An 18,491-nucleotide genomic window follows, 5' to 3' on the forward strand; every position below is an offset into this window, starting at 1 on the left:
CATCTTTGGAATGTAGGAGGAAACTGGAGCACCTGGAGGAAGCCTGCGCAAATACAGGGAAAACATACAAACATCTTGTAGACAGCAGTGGATTTGAACATAGGTCGCTGGCACTGTAGGAGCCACCCTAATTGCACTGCATCTACATTCACGTTCAAACCCACTGCTTTCAAACTGTCGAGTGTGCAAGGAATCTGTACTTGTGCAATGCAGTGAGTGAACGCTAAGACGATCATGAATATGGATATTATCTGCAGTATGGAGAGAAGCGAATGCGGGGGGGTGGGTGGGTGGGGGGGACGACTTACTGTGTGGAGACCACGTAACCTTCCTGTACAGGAGCACAGGCAATGTCGCCAATGTGGACACTGCTGACAATGTCAGTGAACCTGCGGCCCAGGTCCCTGCCACGCACTGTCAGCCGAGTCCCACCATGCACGGGTCCAGTCAGCGGTTCTATCTGAAAGACAGAGCCTTGCATCAATTTCCTGTTCACCAGCAGTACTGTCGAGCAAGGCATTCTCTGCTCTAATTACTGGGCACCTTCCTGAGACTGTCACACTCACCCCACTGCCCATGCTCACACTCACCCCACTAGACACCCTTTGCCCATGCGACACACTCACTCACACTTAGCCCACCATACACCACACTCACCCCATCACACACCCATTTCCCCTGCAACACACTTGCTCACAGGCAGACCAGCACCTGTGACGATGGATAGGGACAGGCAGAGAGATGGGGGGAGGGGAAGGGGTACAAGTGGATAGAATTGGAATCCTAAACACACAATGAGAAATTGAAGGAACACAGCAAGTCAGGCAGCATCCGTAGGATAGAAACAGTCAGTCGATGTATCAGGGATGGACCCTTTACCCAGTCTAATGCAGGAAGAGGTGATATCAAGTGTATCCAGGGGACAGGGAAAGAGGCGGGATGGCGGGGGCGGGGGGGAGGAGGGAAGGTACGAGAGAAAAGTAAGATTGGGAGCATGTAAATGAAATGGAAATGGAGAAACCAGATAGGGGTGGGGTTATCTAAAATTGGAAACCTCGATGTTCATATTATTGGGTTTGAAGCTGTCCAGAAGGAATATCCTTGAGTTTGTGTTTCAATTTCAAGTTTATTATCATCAGACTGTTCATATTCACCCTGATAGTGTTTCTCCTGACTCCCCCCAAACCCACACACACACACACACACACACACACACACACACACACACACACACACACACACACACACCTACTTTTGTTAATGGGGAAAGGGAGAGTAAGACTAAGTTCATCCCCGTTCATCTGTCCGTCGCTCGCTCACCCGCTAACACACTCCCCTCCTCCAACAGCCCCTGCACACCCCCCCAACTCACGCTTTGGCACATCGCAATGGCAGCACAATGCGGATGGATGGCCAACTTCATTTCCCATAATCCCTCACATAGCTGGAACTGCTCTGGGATATCCAGCTGGGTAAGGGATTAAGGTTAATGAGGATGGCCATTCATCCAACATTGCGCTGCCTTCGCAACGTGCCAAAGCACGTTTCAAGAGGTAGGTATCTTTTAATTTTGATCACCCACGATGCAGCACGCTAGCACTGATGTCACAAGGCTTCCCCTCTCGGCCATTTGCCTTTTCACATTGCAGGGATGGGAACATTTTCCAGGCCATGGCCATATCTACAAGGTAGGGCCATGGATCCATTTATAATTCCCAGGCTGCCATTTCACACTGCAGGTTCATGGGTGGATTCCCAGGAAAATTTCCCGAGAATCAGTGTGACAAGGTCTACTGATGCAACCAGAAAGGACACTCTCAATTGTGTTCCTGTAGAGATGAGAGGCAGTAGCCTTACCCTCCTCGACCTCCTTAGGAAGTGTAGGCGCTGTTGTGCTATCCTGACTAATGAAGAGGTGTTGTGGGTCCAGGATAGGTTGACTGGTCATGTTAAAGCTGAGGGTGTGTGAAGTGTATGAAGACAGGTTATACTCACCCAGTGGATCACAGGAGCAGGACAGAGGTCCATGATCTGTCGGCACTCACTCTGCAACTTGCAGCTCTGGCTGGTACCACACCAGACGCAGTGATGTCCTTGGTCCTGACGCCCCCAGCACTCTGAACAGTCTGAGCTACCGCTGGCACAGTTATACACCTCCACTGCAGAGACACAATACCCACTCACAGTTAAACACCTCACTGCAGAGACACAGTATCCCACATGCAGACAAACACCTCTCTGCAGAGATACAGTATGCAACATGCTGAATACGAACAAACCACATTCTTCTTGTTTTTCATGTCTTATGCCATTTCAGGAAAACCTTTTTGAGGTTTAATTTTCCAAGTTGTGACATGTCCCTTAATTAGAAGCATAGCAGGGACAGGTCAGACACGGGATAACACTCCATCAGCAATGTCCTGTAACATCTCCCACGGCAGAGACAGGTCAGACACGGGATAACACTCCATCATCAATGTCCTGTAACATCTCCCACAGCAGAGACAGGTCAGACACAGGGTAACACTCCATCATCAATGTCCTGTAACATCTCCCACAGCAGAGACAGGTCAGACACGGGGTAACACTCCACCAGCAATGTCATGTTGCACCTCCCATAGCCGGGACAGAACAGATATAGGGTAACACAGGGATAATGATACATCTTCACCATCCTGTAACACCTCTCACAGCAGGGACAGGAGAGACGGGGTAACACTCCATCTGCACCATCCTGTAACACCTCCCATGGCAGGGACATGTCAGAAATTGGGGAATACTCCATCTGCACCGTCCTGTAACACCTTCCATGGAAGGGACAGGACAGACACGAGGTAACGTTCCGTCTGCACCATCCTGTAACACCTCCCATGGCAGGGACATGTCAAACACGGGGTAACGATCCCTCTGCACCTTCTCGTAACACCTCCTACGGCAGAGACAGGACAGACAGGGGTAATGTTCCGTCTGCACCATTCTGTAACACCTCCCATGGTAGAGACAGGTCAAACACAGGGCAACAATCCCTCTGCACTGTCCTGTAACACCTCCCATAGCAGGGAGACCTCCTCCTGGGATCACCCACGTCGATCTCTTCACACCTGTGGTGACCCTTCTACTCCCACCCAGAAGCTGTCATGTGGCTTTGTACAGGTGACCTGATGCCTGTAATCAGGTATCATAAGATCATAAGACATAGAAGGAGAAATAAGATATTCAGCCCATTGAGTCTGTGCCACCATTCACTCATTAGCTGATCAATTTTTCCACTCAGCCCCACTGACCGGCCTCCTTAAAATATATGATGACTAATCAAGAACCTATCAATCTCTGTTTTAAGTACACTCAATGTTCTGGCGTCCACAACTGCCTGTGGCAACAAATTTCACAGATTCACCACCCTCTAGCTGCAGAAATTCCTCTGCATCTCTAAACGAAATCTCTCTTCAATCCTGAAGTTGTGTCCTCTTGTCCTAGTCTCTCCCACCATGAGAAACAACCTTTCTGCATCTACTCTGTCCATGCCTTTCAACATTCAAAATGTTTCAACGAGATTTCCTCCCCTCATTCTCCTATATTCCAATGAGTACAGGCTATGAACCATCAAACACTTATGATAACTCTCATTCCTGGAATCATCCTCTCTAACATATCAGCATAAGGATCCCAAAACTGCTCAATATACACCAAGTGAGGTCTCACCAGTGCCTTATATCAGTGCTGCACAGTACAACACAACTAGTCTGCAGGGCTGTCTGTCCCCTTGTAAGCACCAGGCCATTCACTGCATCTACCACCACAACTGTGGCCAAATCACTTTTCATTCCTGGATATGTGATGGAGTCTGTTGGGAGAGTGACTCTGAACTGAGTGTATTGTCTTGTCTCACTTCACATGCAGTGACCTGTTGCACTGGTAGGCAGGCTGAGTCAGGAACTGACATTGAATACCTTGGACAAGGAATCAGGCTGATCTGGAGCCAAAATACAAACATCCAATATTACAAAAGCGGCTTCTTCCCCTCCACCATCAGATTTCTGAATGCACAATGAACCACAGACACTACCTCACTTTTCTTTTCACTTCTTTTGCACTCATATTTTTTACATAGTGGACTTATAGAATGTAATTTATTGCAATTTTTGCACCTGTAATTCACAAATAATGCTGCACAAAACAACAAGTTTTGTGACATGTTCATGACAATCAATTCTGATTCTGAATCTTATCGCTGTATCATTGAGAGTATACTTACCTAAGACATCTCAGTGTGGTATGGCCATCGTCCCGTATTGGACCGTAAAGAACTTCAGCAGGCGGTTAAAACTGCCCAACGGATTATTGGCATTCAATTGCCCACCATTGAGAACATCTATCAGGAACGCTGTCTGGGCAGGGTGAAGAGCATAATCAAGGATGCATCGCACCCAAACTATGGACTTTTTAAACTCTTCTTCCATCCGGTAGGTGCTACAGGAGCCTTCGCTCTCGAACCAGCAGGCTGAAGAAGAGCTTTCTCCCTCGAGACTGTGACCCTGTTGTATCTTAAATCCCAGCGCTGAGTGGTCCTGCACTCACATTGTACTGTCAGTTTGCTTGCTTGCTGTATGCGCTTGCTTTTATTTGCACATAGTTATTTGTATATGGCACTATATTTAACTTCTGGTTGGATGCTAATTGTATCTCATTGGCTTTGTATTTTACTTGGCTCAATGACAATAAAGTTGAATCTAATCTAATCTAATTCTGACCCTTAAGATGAGACTCTGTCAGTTGCTATAGATGCATCAACATTCATGGTTTACCAACCTGAGAGGGCGCTAGGATTGTCGATCAGCTTTTCTGGATCTTCCTTCAGCCTCAGACTGATGGGAAAGTGATGGCTTCTGTTGGTTGTCGACAGCTGAAAGGATAAAGGAAAGGAATATTTTCAGACAAGTGAGTGCAGTGCACAAACATGCTTAAGAAACTCAAGAGGTCCATACAGCATCCACAGGAAGCAAAAGGCATTTGACTTTTCGGGCCTGAACCCTTCTTCAGAATCTGGAAAAGCAGGTAGACGCCTGAACAAAAAGCTGAAGGGAGGAGGAGAGGAGGGGAGAGGAGGGAAGAAGGAGTGGAAAGGAGGTGAGAAGGAGAGGAGGGAAGGGGAGAGGAGAGGAAGGGGGAGTTGCACAGGCTAACAGATAAGAGGTCATTGGAGGATACAGGTGGGAGGGTAGAAGGGAAAAAAGCTGAGGTGATGGGGAGGGGATAACTTTCTGATAGAAGGGAAGGGGTGGGGAACTGGAGAAAAAGAGACAGAGGGGAAGGGAAAGAGAGAGTGGGGAAAGGGTTAACAAAAATTAGAGAAATCAATGTTACTGCCATCTGGTCGGAGAGTGCCAAGACCTCCAATTTGCAGGTAGCCTCGGTTTGGCCGTGAACGAGCCCAAGGACAGGTAGTTCGGTGTGGGAATGGTGTGCGGAATTTAAGTGGTTGTCCACTGGGAGGTCTTGCTGTTCCAAGGAAAGGAATGTCTGAGAGGGGCTGGGTGCTGGGTTTGGACATGCATTTTATTGGCAAACTGCCCCACCAGTAACAGGAACTTTCATGTGAGGTTCAAAGATGTGTGTCTTCTGAATTTGTCCCAGCACAGGTTGTATCCAGGGCCCTGGGGGAGAATGGCCAAGGTTTCCAGTACTGCACTCACCCTCACACCCTCGCACAGCACCTGGGAGTTAGCGATCCAGTGCGCCTCGTATACCTGGTGTCCAACGTCACACTGCAGCTGGCTGTCCTGGACGAGTGGAGAACAGTGTGAGAGTAGCATGGTACCCATCCAAATTGGCCCTCACTTCCCAACACTCCCCCAGACAACCTCCACCCCACACACCCCACCCTCACACCTCTCCACACTCCCCTCCCCCCACACCTACCCACATGTCCATCCCCCCCACACACTCCCTCCCCTTCCCCTCACATACCACTCCATAAAACAATCTCCTCCCCTACACCACACCCACCTATCCACCATAAACACCTCTCACCCAAACGCTCTGTTCCCACCTCTCTCCTCCTGGTTTGTGGGATGGGGATGTGGGACGGGGTGCTGCTCCCTGTTCTGTGGGATGGGGTGCCCATGGGATGGGGTGTTGCTCCCTGTTCTGCAGGAAAGCATTGCCAACATAGACCCCAGCAGTCTCCAGATGTTTGTGAGTAAGACTGGGCTTGGTGTAATTTCGCCATGCCTGAATCTGTCACTTAGATTTAAGGTTAGAAGGACACAAGGTGTTCCATCTGTGTGCATTCAGTTCTACATTTCAAGCTTTAATTTAGATCCACAGCACAGTAACAGGCCCCTCTAGCCCACAGACCCATGTCTCCGAAATACACGCGTGATTAATTAACCTACACACCCCATGTATCTGGAATGTGGGGGGAAACCAAAGCACTAACGAAGCACACAGACATGGGAAGAATATGCAAAATCCTTGCAGACAGCAGCAGATTTGAACACGGGTCACTGGTGCTGTAATAGTATTCTGCTAATTGTGAAGGGGAGAAAGGGGTAGAGGCAAATTTAGGGAGGTTGTAAATGGAGACAGAAAGGCAGTATTGCAGCACTTTTCTCCACTTTTGTTTGGTGTCAGGAATCATATTGCCTGAGGCTATAACAAATGTGCTGGAGAAATTAAGCAGGTCACGCAACATCCATACAGGGAGTAAAGGGTAACCAATTACGGCTTTTAGACTGCAGGCTGTGGTGCTACCTGTGTGTGTGTGTGTGTGTGTGTGTGTGTGTGTGTGTGTGTGTGTGTGTGTGTGTGTGTGTGTGTGTGTGTGTGTGTGTGTGTGTGTGTGTGTGTGTGTGTTTGTGTGTGTGTGTGTGTTGTGTGTGTGTGTATATGAACCTGTGACTCCTTCCTCCCTGATATCCCCATAAAGGCTGTCATGCCCAAACCCCTCCCTCAGAACTTACATTGGAACTGGGCCAGCAACATGCAAGCTTGATTAGTAGTACACAGGCATGTAATGGCACAATCAAGGAATTTTGCTGCTACACGGGCAGTCTAAAAAGGAATTTGCAGGAATTTTGAGTCAGTTCCTGCAACGTGATTTATCCTGCAGGACCCCCATAGCTTTTTGGAGGAAGCCTGCAGTGTAAATCTTACTGGAAAAATTGTTGACTGTCATCCACTCTACTGCATGTCCATCCACCGGGACTGTTGCACTCAGGTACTTGCAGTTTAAAAAGGCACCTAGTGTAGTGTGAACAACCACACAGGCAGTAATTATGTTAATTTTTTTCCACTATTTTCTTGACATTGCAGTCTAAAAACCTGGGCCCTTTGTCAAGGTATAAGCAAAAGCAGCCAGGCACCTGACTATAAAGGAAGGAGGGAGGAAGGAGCAGGGAAAAAAATACCGGTTGACAGGTCATAGCTGGATTGGTTGAGTGAATTTGGTCTTTACTTCTTGGAGTGACGGAGGATGAGGGGTGATCTGATAGATGCTGAGAAGCATTGATCATGTGTATGGCCAGATGTGTTTTCCCAGTGCTGAAATGGCTGCACAAGTAGACATAGTTTTAAAGTGCATGGGAGTAAGTACAGAGGGATGCAAGAGGTAGGATTTTCCACACAGAGAGTGATGGGCGCAGGGAATGCACTGTCATCAATGGTGGTGGATGCAGTAAAGTAGGATCCTTTATGTACTAATGGATAGGTACTGTATGTGGAACTGAGAAAAATGGAGGGTTATGCAGTATTGAAATTCAAGCCAGTTGTTAGAATAGGTTATTAGGTCGGCAAAACTCTATGGACGAAATGACCTGTACTGTGCTGTATATCAGCCATTTTCAACTTTTCTTTGGCTATGGTCCCTTTCAGACTCTGCTCAAACTTTAAGGGCCCCTCCCCTGTGAAGCAGACAAGTTTTCATTTCCTCCGTACTTCTCTCCTATCAACCACATAAAAAACATAAAGAATATTTATGTTAAATGAGGTGAAAAGAAAACAAAGCTTTTACTCAAATGTTCTGTGGCTCCCAGTTTGGTGGAGGGGGGTGGGGGGGGGAAGGGAAGCATTGGGCTCCCATTGACAAAGGTTAATGTAGATTTCTGTTCTATGGATACAGGTGGGATGATTGAAGAGAAAAACGCTGAAGTGATCTGGAGGAGGGGGTAACTCTCTGATAGGAGAGGGAAGGGAATGGGATGGGGAGCTGGTGGGAAGAGAGAAACTTGGGGGAGAGGGTTAATGGAAATTGGAGTGGTCAATTTTTTATTGCCATCTGGTTGGAGAATGCCCAGGTGAAATATTGGTGTTGGGCCAAAGTTATCTGCAATAATATTGCAGGTAACATTGGCCTCACCACCCAGGCTATGCCCTCTTCACTCTGATACCATTAGGGAAAAGGTTCTGGAACCTAAAGACAAGCACTATACGGCACAAGGACAACTTCTTCCCCGCTGCCATCAGATTCTGAATGATCAATGATCCAAAGACACTGCCTTATTTTTCGTGCACTAATATTATTATTATTTTCTTTTCTTTTATAGTAATGTTGTAAGATGGTTATAATATGAATGTTTACACTGTGATGGTGCCACAAACACCACATTTCATAACAATAAATCCTGATTCTAATCATCTTCAGGTGTGTTAACTTTGATCACCTTTTGTATTTTGAGGTTCCACTACCCTTGTATTCACCTCCTCCCGTATTGGTGTGAAGTCTAATAGCTCCTGCTGCACTCAGCTGCACAAATGCTGGAGTGCAGAGGTTTGGCTCTGTGGGGTTGGGGGTGTGGCCCTTTGATGTCCTGATTAGCCAGGAAGAAGGCTGGGCAGTGGGACTTAGTGGGAAAATGGATCAGCTCATGGTTAAATGGTGGACAGACTCAATGGGCCCAAGAGCCTATTTCTGCTCCTGTGTCTTATGGACTTAAATTGGGCTACTCCTTGTCAGATTCTCATCAGGTCTGGTGCCCAGAACCTGCCAGATGTTGAACAGAAGGGGACTCCTGCAGTGGCTTACCTTGAGCAGGGCGCAGTTGGACAGTGAGACGGGGAAGTCCTGAATATGCCCAGTGGGGACTGGTGGGACTTGAACTGGCATTGTTTGGGGACACTGTGTGGAAGTCTGCAACAGCAAGAGTCAGGGCATTATAAATGGGCACCAAGAAGCAAGACCTTCAGTTCTCAGTAAAGGTCTTTAACAAAGGTGGTTTATTCAATGTAATACAATATTAATGCAATAAAACTACACATTCAAATTACAATGCAATTATCTCCATCCATAATAGACTCTGGCCTCTGTGTCGCCCACTTGTCTTGGAAATCCTGCATCTTATCCGTGAACACTGCATGTTCAAAGATTATGGGAACACAGATGTAACCCTGGAAGATGGGCAAACAGGCAGTTACCGGGTCGAATCCTTGACTGCCCGCTACCTGGACCCATGAATGGCCAACATGGCCAGCCCAGAGGCAAACTGACCAGGAGATCCTCTGATTAACATGGGACCATGTATCCTCCCAGCCTTAGAAATAAAAGGTGGTTAGTGACTCTGTAAACCATGATTTAGTACAGCTCAGTACAATACTTCCCACCCCAGGTCTCCGATGTAACAGGGGAGGACTCCCTCATAAAGTGACCTCCACTGGGAACCTCACTCAGCACTGGGAGGCCAGTTCTCAGCCCTGCCCTGTGCTGACCATCCCCACACCCAGCAGGGATAGTCTCAGCCCTCCACAACAGGTTGGAGCTGGCAGGTAACCATGCCAACCTCCTGTGTCTGTTTGTTGTATGCTGAGCATGGCTTCAAAAGAGAGGAGGCACTGTAACAAGGGAGATGGTGGCTGATGGTGGCTATTCAGTCCCCATCTGCTCCCAGTTCAAAAAGATCACCACCAATCTCCTCCCTGTTTTCCCACATCATTCCATTCCTCTACAAAATAAAATTTGATCAATCTGGATTTATGTTCAGCTGCTGAGTATTTAGAATCCTCTCCCCCCAATGCAGAGAGAATTCTAGAGTTCTGCAACCCACTGAAAATAGTTCATTGTGAACATCGGCCAAATCTAATTTCCATGTCAGCTCACTCATCCTGAAGCTCTATTAGAGAAGGGGATCTGAACCTAGGCTACTGCTGCACCCACACAGCTTGGCAATAGGCCTTTCGCCCTGACTTGCCCGTTCTGACCAAAATGTCCCACTCACACATATCCTACCTGCCTGTGTTTACATATCCCTCTAAACCCATTCTATCCATGTATTTTGACCAAATGCTTCTTAAACATTGCAACAGTCACTGCCTCAACCACCTCCTCCAGCAGCCTGATCCATACACCCACCCCTTTCTGTGTTCAAACGTGACCCCTCAGGTTATTGTTAAATCTTTCTCCCATCACCTTAACCTCATGTTACTGCTTCCCTTACTCCAGGGAAAGGGCTTTCTGCTTTCATTCGATCTATTATGGATTTTGTACCCCTCTGTGAGATCATCCCCTCATCCTCCTGTGCTCCAATGAATAAAGTCCCAGCCTGCTCAACCTCTCCCTATAGCTCAGGCCCCTGAGTCCTGGCAACATCCTCATAAATCTTCTCTGCTCCCTCTCCAGCTTAAAAACCTATTTCCTGCACCACAGTGACCAAAACTGAACACAATCCTCCAGATGTGACCTCATTAATGTCTTGTACAACTGCAATGTCCCCCTCACTTCGATACTCAGCACTCCGACTGATGAAGGCCAATGTGCCGAAATCCTTTTTGACCACCCTATCTACCTGTGACTCCACTTTCAGGGTACTATGTACCTGTACTCCAAGATCCGTCTGTTCTACAACACTCCCCAGATCCCTACCATTCACTGTGGAGATCATACCCACGTTAACCCTCCTGAAATGCAACCCCTCACATTCCTCTGTATTCAATTTTACCAACCAATCCTCTGCCCAACTGCCCAACAACAAGATCCTGCTGCACTCTTTGGCAATGGTCTTCACTATCTATAATACCAGTCACTGATAGAGCATAGTATATAGCCCACACCTGGACTGACTTGGTAGAGTGAGAGTTCACACTGTGTGATATCTGCACATAGAATGGGCATATCTTACTGAGCTCGAAGAGTGGACTAATTCTACAGTGAGATGGAATAAGCGACAAGTGTAAACACTGCCTTACCTCAGGCACTCCACCTGTCACACTGCTCCTGCACTCTGCTTTTGCTGAGACACACTTGTGATCCAGGATACACCAGAAGCAGGTCCAACTGGTCTGTAAGCAACTTCCGCATCTGAAAAACCAAGTGGTCCCAGTAATACACTTATAAGGCACAGACATAATAGACTCCTAACATTGGTCGCATTCCCTGTGGAAATGAGCATGACACTCTCCCAGTGACTTACTCAAATGGAGCAAACCAGGAGCAGTGATGTTCCTGTCAAAGTCCCATTCTATTCTTCCCCTCCATCCCAGTGCACTGTGCTGACATCCACTCCAGAATTTTACTCGGGGTAAGTGATTGGAGGAATCTGCACTCCAGCTCAATAAATGGGGGGATTCTCACTCTTCCTGGGCTCAATGATTCGAGAATTCTCCGTCTCTCTGGGGTTAGCAATTGGAGGGTTTACTGTCTGCCTGGGGTCAGTGATTGGAGGATTCTCACTCTCCTCAGGCTCCACGATTGGAGAAATCTCCATTTCCCTGAGGTCAGTGATGGAGGATCCTCTCTCTATTTGCGGGCAATGATTGGAGGATTCTCCACCCTCCCGGTATCAGTGATAGGAGGATTTGCCCTCTCCCCAGGGTCAGTGATTGCACCATTCCGTTTCCCTCAAGAAGCGATACAGATAAAGGATTTAGGCAGAAGTAGGAAGGGTGAGAGCAGCAGAGAAGAATGGTATCAATGGGTAACATACGCTGTCTTTGCATGAACTTTTCCCGTTCTCTCACAATCATAGAAGGTTACATTCCCAGACACTATCAGTTGATTGTCCACTTCGATTGCAACTGTTATAACGGAATGATCTAAGTGCAAAAATAAACAATATTAATCAGGGCAGTGAGTCATCTCAATTTTTAAAACCCAATTTCAGTCAGGTCAGAGTGTAATGTCAGTGTTACTAACTATGCTAATGAGGGCACTGTATGAACTCAAAGTGATAACCAGATCAATGTACGATCAACAATGGGACGTAAATTACCTGGGCCATACAAGTAACATCTGCAGTTGCTGAGAAGTCGCTTGTGTTCTCCCAACTCCCTGCAGCTTTAAGGATGTAAACATTACACCAGAGACTAACCATAAACATAGTAAGGACAGCGCTAACAGATTATCCTTGGTAGTGGGGACATTCTGAAACAATAATCAGGAGCAGGCCTTGCAGTCACTAGGAGGGAAAGAGGACATGGGTTATATTAAGGTGCAGTACACAACCATGCAGGAGATATTCAGCAGGTCACGCAGCACCCACAGAAAGTAATATGTTCGTTTTCTTTTAAATTTAGAGGTGCACCACGGTAATAGGCACATGACCAAAGTCAACAAACCTGGCTTCACTTTGGCTGAAGGTTTTTTTGATAAAAATAAAAGTGACATGTGTCCCTTTCACCAGTTTGATGAGGGCCGTGGAATAAAAGAGGCTGTTTGGGATTGCTTTCTTTAATATGCTTTGACCCAGCTTGACAGGTGTAATTCTAAAAAGTGCAGATGACTCTGAGCTTGCAGCTGGAGTAAATCTTAAGAAGGGATTTGATGCATTTCTCCTCCTATGAGTTAGGCTGGTGAAATAAGCAGCTAGATGGTGAGAAGAGTTACATTTAACTGGTAAGAAGGAGAGCAGCAAGATAAACTATAGGGTACAGTTCTAAAAGATAAAGGGATCTGTGTAATTCATTGGCAGAGCAGAGTGTGAAACTGACCAGAAGAGCATTTGAGACACTTTCCTCCGAATCTCATACAGTATAAGCACTCCCTCATCTTTAATGAAAGAAGATGGTACAAGTGCAAAGAAGTTTTGTGTGTGGTTTTGGTCGCCTAACTACAGAAAAGATATCAATAAGATTGAAAGAGTGCAGCAAAGATTTACTAGGATTTTGTCAGAAATTGCCGGGACAGTGAAAGTTTAAGCAGGTCCCCTAGAGCACACATGTCAAACTCAGGCCCGCAGGCCAAATTTGGCCTATGATATAATTATATTTGGCCCGCAAGATCATACCAAATATGTATTAGAGCTGGCCTGCTGGCCGCCGCACCAGTATAGCGCATGCACAGTTAATACTACAAATCCCAGAATGCTTTGCAAATGCATTGCCGCTGGCCCGTCAGCCCGCTAATCGCCCTCCTCTGTTTACTTTCATTACCATCTGCCACCTGTCGCCTAACTCACATGTAATAAACCCCTTACGAAAAATGGCCAAACTAAAGACAGAAAACAGGACCTTTCAAGACAGGTGGGAGGCAGACTATATGTTCATCATTTTAAAAGACAAACCTGTTTGTCAGTGAAGCAAGTTGTTATTTCTTTGACTTGTTGGCTTGTGAAAAAAAAACATTTAAAAGGAGCTTAAAGGCTAGAGAGAAATATTATTTATTGAATATTTTATTTCTCATTTGTTAATGCTTCTTCTGGAAAGAGTTTAAACAAAACTATTATGAAACATTTATTTTAATAAGAAAAAGTTTAACATTATATATGTTGAAAGAAGAGAAAACATGCAGATGTTGTTGAAAATTTTCAATAAATATTTAGTTTGGCCCACGACTTAGTCCAAGTTTTTAATTTTGGCCCTCTGTGAATTTGAGTTTGACACCCCTGCCCTAGAGGATCAGAGTGGTCAACTATGTGTGGAGTCTCATGTCATGGGGGAGATCTTAAACAGGTTTTTTTGCATCAGTATTTACTCAGGAAAATGGCATAGTGCATAAGACAGGAAGGGAAACAAATAGAAATGTCATGGAACATATGGAGAGTAAGGAGGAGGAGGTATTTGTTGTCTTACTGCAAATAAAGGTAGATAAATCCCCCGGGCTGGACCTTGAAGGAAACTAGTGTAGAAATTGCAGGGGCCTGGCAGATATATTCAAAATGTCCTTAGCATGGGTGAGGAGCCAGAGGGTAGTTCATGTTGTCCCGTTGTTTTAAAAAGGCTGCAAAAGTAAACCAAGTAATTACAGGCCAAGGAGTTCTGAGAGATAGGATATATAGGTATTTGGACAGCCATGGGCTGATTGAGTACATTCAGCATGGCTTTGTATGTGGTAGTTTGTATTTAATGTATCTTGTAGAGTTTTTCGAGGAGGTTACCAAGAAGGTAGATGAAGGAAAGGCTGTAGATATTGTCTACATGGACTTTAAGCCTTTAACAAGGTTCCACATGGGAGGTTAGTTCAGAAGGTTAAGACACTAGGTACCCATGGAGAAGTTGTAAACTGGATTTGAAATTGGCTGTGTGGGAAAAACAGAGAGTGGTAGTGGATGTTTGCTTCTCAGACTGGAGGCCTGTGACTAGTGATGTGCATCAGGGATCTGTATTGGGATCATTGTTGTCTATATCAATGATCTGGATGATAATGTGGTAAATTGGATCAGCAAGTTTGCAAATGACACAAAGAAAGGAGGCATGTGGACAGTGAAGAAGATTTTCAAAGCTTGCAGGGGGATCTGGACCAACTGGGAAAATGGGACAAAAAATGGCAGATGGAGTTTAATGAAGATGTGTATGAAGTGATACATTATGGAAGGGCAAACCAAGGTAGGACAGATACAATAAATAGTAGGGCACTGAGGAGTGTGGACAAGCAGAGAGATCTGGGGAAACAGATATATGTTCCCTGAATGTTCCCAGGGCGATAGAGTTGTGAAGAAAGCTTTTTGTCTCATAGCCTTTAAAAATCAAAGTATTGAGTATAGAAGTCGCGATGCTATGTTAAAGTTGTTCAAAACATTGATGAGGCCAAATTTGGAATATTGTGTATAGTTCTGGTCACCTACCTGCAGGAAGAAAATCAATGATTGAAAGAGTGCAGAGAAGATTTACTAGGATGTTGCAGGGTCTTCAGGAGTTGAGTTGCAAGGAAAGATTAAACAGGTTAGGACTTTTTTCCTTGGAGTAAAGAAAAACAAGGGGAGATTTGACAGAGGTTTATAAGATTACGAGAGGCAGAAACAGAATGGACACAAATAGGCTTTTTCCACTTCGAATGGGGAAGATAAATATGAGAGGTCAGTTTTAAGCTGAAAGGGGAAGGGTTTTGGGGGAATATTAGGGGAAAGTTCTTCACTCAGAGAGTGGGGGGAGTGTGGAATGGTCTGCCTCTGATGTAGTGAACCTGGGATCAATCTTGGTTTTAAGAGTAAATTGCATAGGTACGTGGATTGGAGAGGTCTGGAGAGTTATGGAATGAGAGCAGGCCTGTGTTCACCTGCCACTTGTTAGTCCCTGCCCATCCCCCTCCCAGTCTTTTGTTCGGCTTTGCCCTCTTTGTTGCTACAAAACATGGACCAGCTTTGGCCTTCCACAGATGCAGCCTGGCCCACTGAGTCCCTCCAGTGCTCTGTTGTTGTTGGGTGTGAGATCTCAGCGTGATGTCTGGGACACCTCAGTCTCGAGCAAGGCGATCTCACAACTAGTTTGGCCACGCAAGGATCAGGTTGATGGGACAGCTCATGGAGGTCACACCCTCCAAGGCCCTGCCTGCTGAGAGCTTGGAACAAATGCCTCTCTGACCACAAGTTAGACTGGGGGAATTCTAGAGCAGGATGCCAGCAGCACATCTGGATGGTGGACAGGTTCAGCTTCAAACAGGGTCCATGCACACTCGTGCTGGAGAAACTCAGCAGGCCACATAACATCTATGGGAAGTAAAGGATAACCAATGTTTCAGGCCTGGGCCTTTCATTAAGAAACATCGATAATTGGGCCGGTGCCAGAATAAAAAGGTGAAGGGGAGGAAGGAGGAGGAGAGGAGGGAGGGAGGGAGGGAGGGGAAGGGGAAGGAGCACAGGTAAACAGGTGATAGATGGACAGGTGGGAAGGGTAGAAATGCTGAGGTGATTGGGGGAGAGAATAACTCCTCTGATAGGGAATGGGGTGGGTAGCTGGAGGAAAGGGGAGAGAGAGAGATGAGGAAAGAGAGACACTCAGGGAGGTGGGGGTTTAATCAAAATTGGAGAAGTTGATGTTAATGCTGTCCAGTTGGAGAATCTAAGGTGTTGTTTGTCCAATTTGCAGGTGGCCTCAGTTTGGCAGTGCATGAGACCATGGGCAGACATGTTGGTGTGGGAGTGGGGTGTGGAGTGGTTGGGGTGATTGAGGCACTGAGGAGTGCATCCGTCCTGTGTTCTTCCAGGCATCGTGGTCACTATCAGCTCTGTGCCACTCACCGCTCAGACAGAAGGGTCAGGCCTGACTGCATACCTTCATTCAACAGGAAGGCCGGGTACTTGTCCTTCTGCAGGAAGGAGCAGTGCACCGACTGGGACTGGCTCGACTCACTTTTGAGTGCGATGGCTAGGGTTTTCTCCAGGTCTGCATAAACACAGTGAATATCCCTTTCCATCAGCTGTGGGACTTGTCCATCAATTGTGATTTCAAGTTTCTGCAATGCAACAAAGATCGCTGTGAACAACAGTGGAACATGTAGGAGCAATCCGTATTGACCTCCTCCTTTTCTAACAGACACAGCCCAATGAGTACTTCACTTTAGATGCTAGCCCACAACATTTCTTATAGACACCAGGCTGAAATAAAGGGGCAGGTGACCAAAGGCTTGGTAAGATCAGACAGTTTGAAGGGTTATGGTACAGAAAGAAAGAGAGAAGCCAATATTCAGGGAGGGACTCCCATTGGATAAGAAGGCAGATTCACCAATCATGGCGTTCAGTTCTGGTCGCCCCATTACATGAAGAATGTAGATACATTGGGAAGGATGTAGATACATTGGGGAGGGTGTAGAGGAGATTTACCAGAATGTTGCCTGGATTGGAGAACATGTCTTATTGAGCAAGGTTGACAGAGCTGGGGCTTTCCTCTTTGGAATGTCGAAGGAGGAGAGATGACTTAATAGAGATATATAAGATTACGAGGGGCTGAGATAGGATAGACAGCCAGCACCTTTCTCCTGAGGCATCAATAGCAAATACCAGAGTCAATCTGTTTAAGGTGGCTGGAGAAAAGTTTACGGGGAGACATCAGAGGTACATTTTTCTACACAGTATGGTGGATGCCGGGAATGCATTGCCAGGGATGGTGGTGGAGGGTGGTACAACAGAGGCATTCCAAAGACTCTTATAATAGGCACATAGATATAAGGAAAATAGAAGGCTTTGGGCATGAGAGAGGGAAGGGTTAGATTATTGTGGAATAGGTTTATGTATACGTATCCTGAATGGCCTGTACTATTCTATAAATGAAATCAAGAATTTGCAGGTGGCCAGAAGTAACAGATTTGCATGTATTGCCAGGTTCTAAGCCTGGAAGGAGATGCAGAGACAAGGAGGGAGCAAGATAACACTGCGAATGTTCAAATATGATGGTGTTGGAGCAGGAATGCTTTGAAGTGAAGGATGAACAGAAGAATGTGGGTTCAGATTTTTTTTAAATTAAAAAAAACAGCACGGTAACAGGCATTTCTGGCCCATGAACCTGTGCCATCAATTACACCCGTGTGCCTAATTAACCGATGAACCCTCATATGTCTTTGGAACGCAGAGGAAACCGGAGCAGCTAGAAGAAACCCACATAGGTTACAGTGAGAATGTACAAACACCTTACAGACATTTGGGGAATCTGGGTCACTGGCACTATGAAAGCATCCCGCTGACCGTCCCACATCTGGGGCAACCGGCTGGGGCAATATAGATTAAAATTAGCCTCTTCAGACGAAAACAAGGACAGAGATTGCCAATGGTCACTCTGTGTTATTACTGCTGCAGGCAGTGACAGCCACAGTAAACACAGATAATGGCAGCATTGATCAAGTGCATGATGGCTCCTGTGTCAGCAATAACCCTCATGACCCAGGACCACCACTCTCTTTACTGCTGAGCCCTTTCATTCCCTGTGGACAGCTGTTGGTGCCTACAGGATCTGACATAAGTGTGTCCCTTAAATTGATTCAGGGACCAGCAAACAGTAAGAATTCAGCCCCTGGCATCAGAGGAGGAGTTGATACAGTACGTTTTGGGCGGCGAGGCTGACGTCAATTGTCGATGGAGTGATGTTCATGGTGGGACACTTTGGTATTCCAGAGTTGAGGTTGATCCAGAAGGAAGGCTCAGCAGAATTGTCACAGTCCTGTTGCAAAGAGCAGCTGGGAAGGAAGATGTCAAGAGCTTAGGTCATGCATTGGCTCAATGACTATAGATATTGCAGAGTGAGACATGAATGGGATGTATGATCACCAAAAAGAAAACCATGAGACATGCACAGGCAGCTCAAACACTATACATGCAGCAGAGTGAGACATGGACAGGATGCACAAACACGATACACAA

The 18,491-nt window shown here is 46.3% G+C and overlaps 1 protein-coding gene across 1 annotated transcript in view; it reads right to left on the reverse strand.

Annotated features, from left to right (window-relative positions):
* plxnd1 (plexin D1) overlaps positions 1-18,491 on the reverse strand; it is a 116,130-nt gene that overhangs the window by 55,092 nt on the left and 42,547 nt on the right. Inside the window, exons 5-13 of the mRNA XM_069936897.1 lie at positions 18,175-18,307; positions 16,414-16,594; positions 11,913-12,021; positions 11,176-11,287; positions 9,023-9,127; positions 5,694-5,780; positions 4,810-4,903; positions 1,996-2,159; positions 309-460 (exon numbers count right to left, since the gene is read on the reverse strand). Of these exons, the coding sequence (XP_069792998.1) occupies positions 309-460; positions 1,996-2,159; positions 4,810-4,903; positions 5,694-5,780; positions 9,023-9,127; positions 11,176-11,287; positions 11,913-12,021; positions 16,414-16,594; positions 18,175-18,307 (1,137 nt within the window). The remainder of the gene's footprint in view (positions 1-308; positions 461-1,995; positions 2,160-4,809; positions 4,904-5,693; positions 5,781-9,022; positions 9,128-11,175; positions 11,288-11,912; positions 12,022-16,413; positions 16,595-18,174; positions 18,308-18,491) is intronic.

This window comes from Narcine bancroftii, chromosome 5 (assembly GCF_036971445.1).
Source record: "Narcine bancroftii isolate sNarBan1 chromosome 5, sNarBan1.hap1, whole genome shotgun sequence".
Lineage (NCBI taxonomy): Eukaryota > Metazoa > Chordata > Chondrichthyes > Torpediniformes > Narcinidae > Narcine > Narcine bancroftii.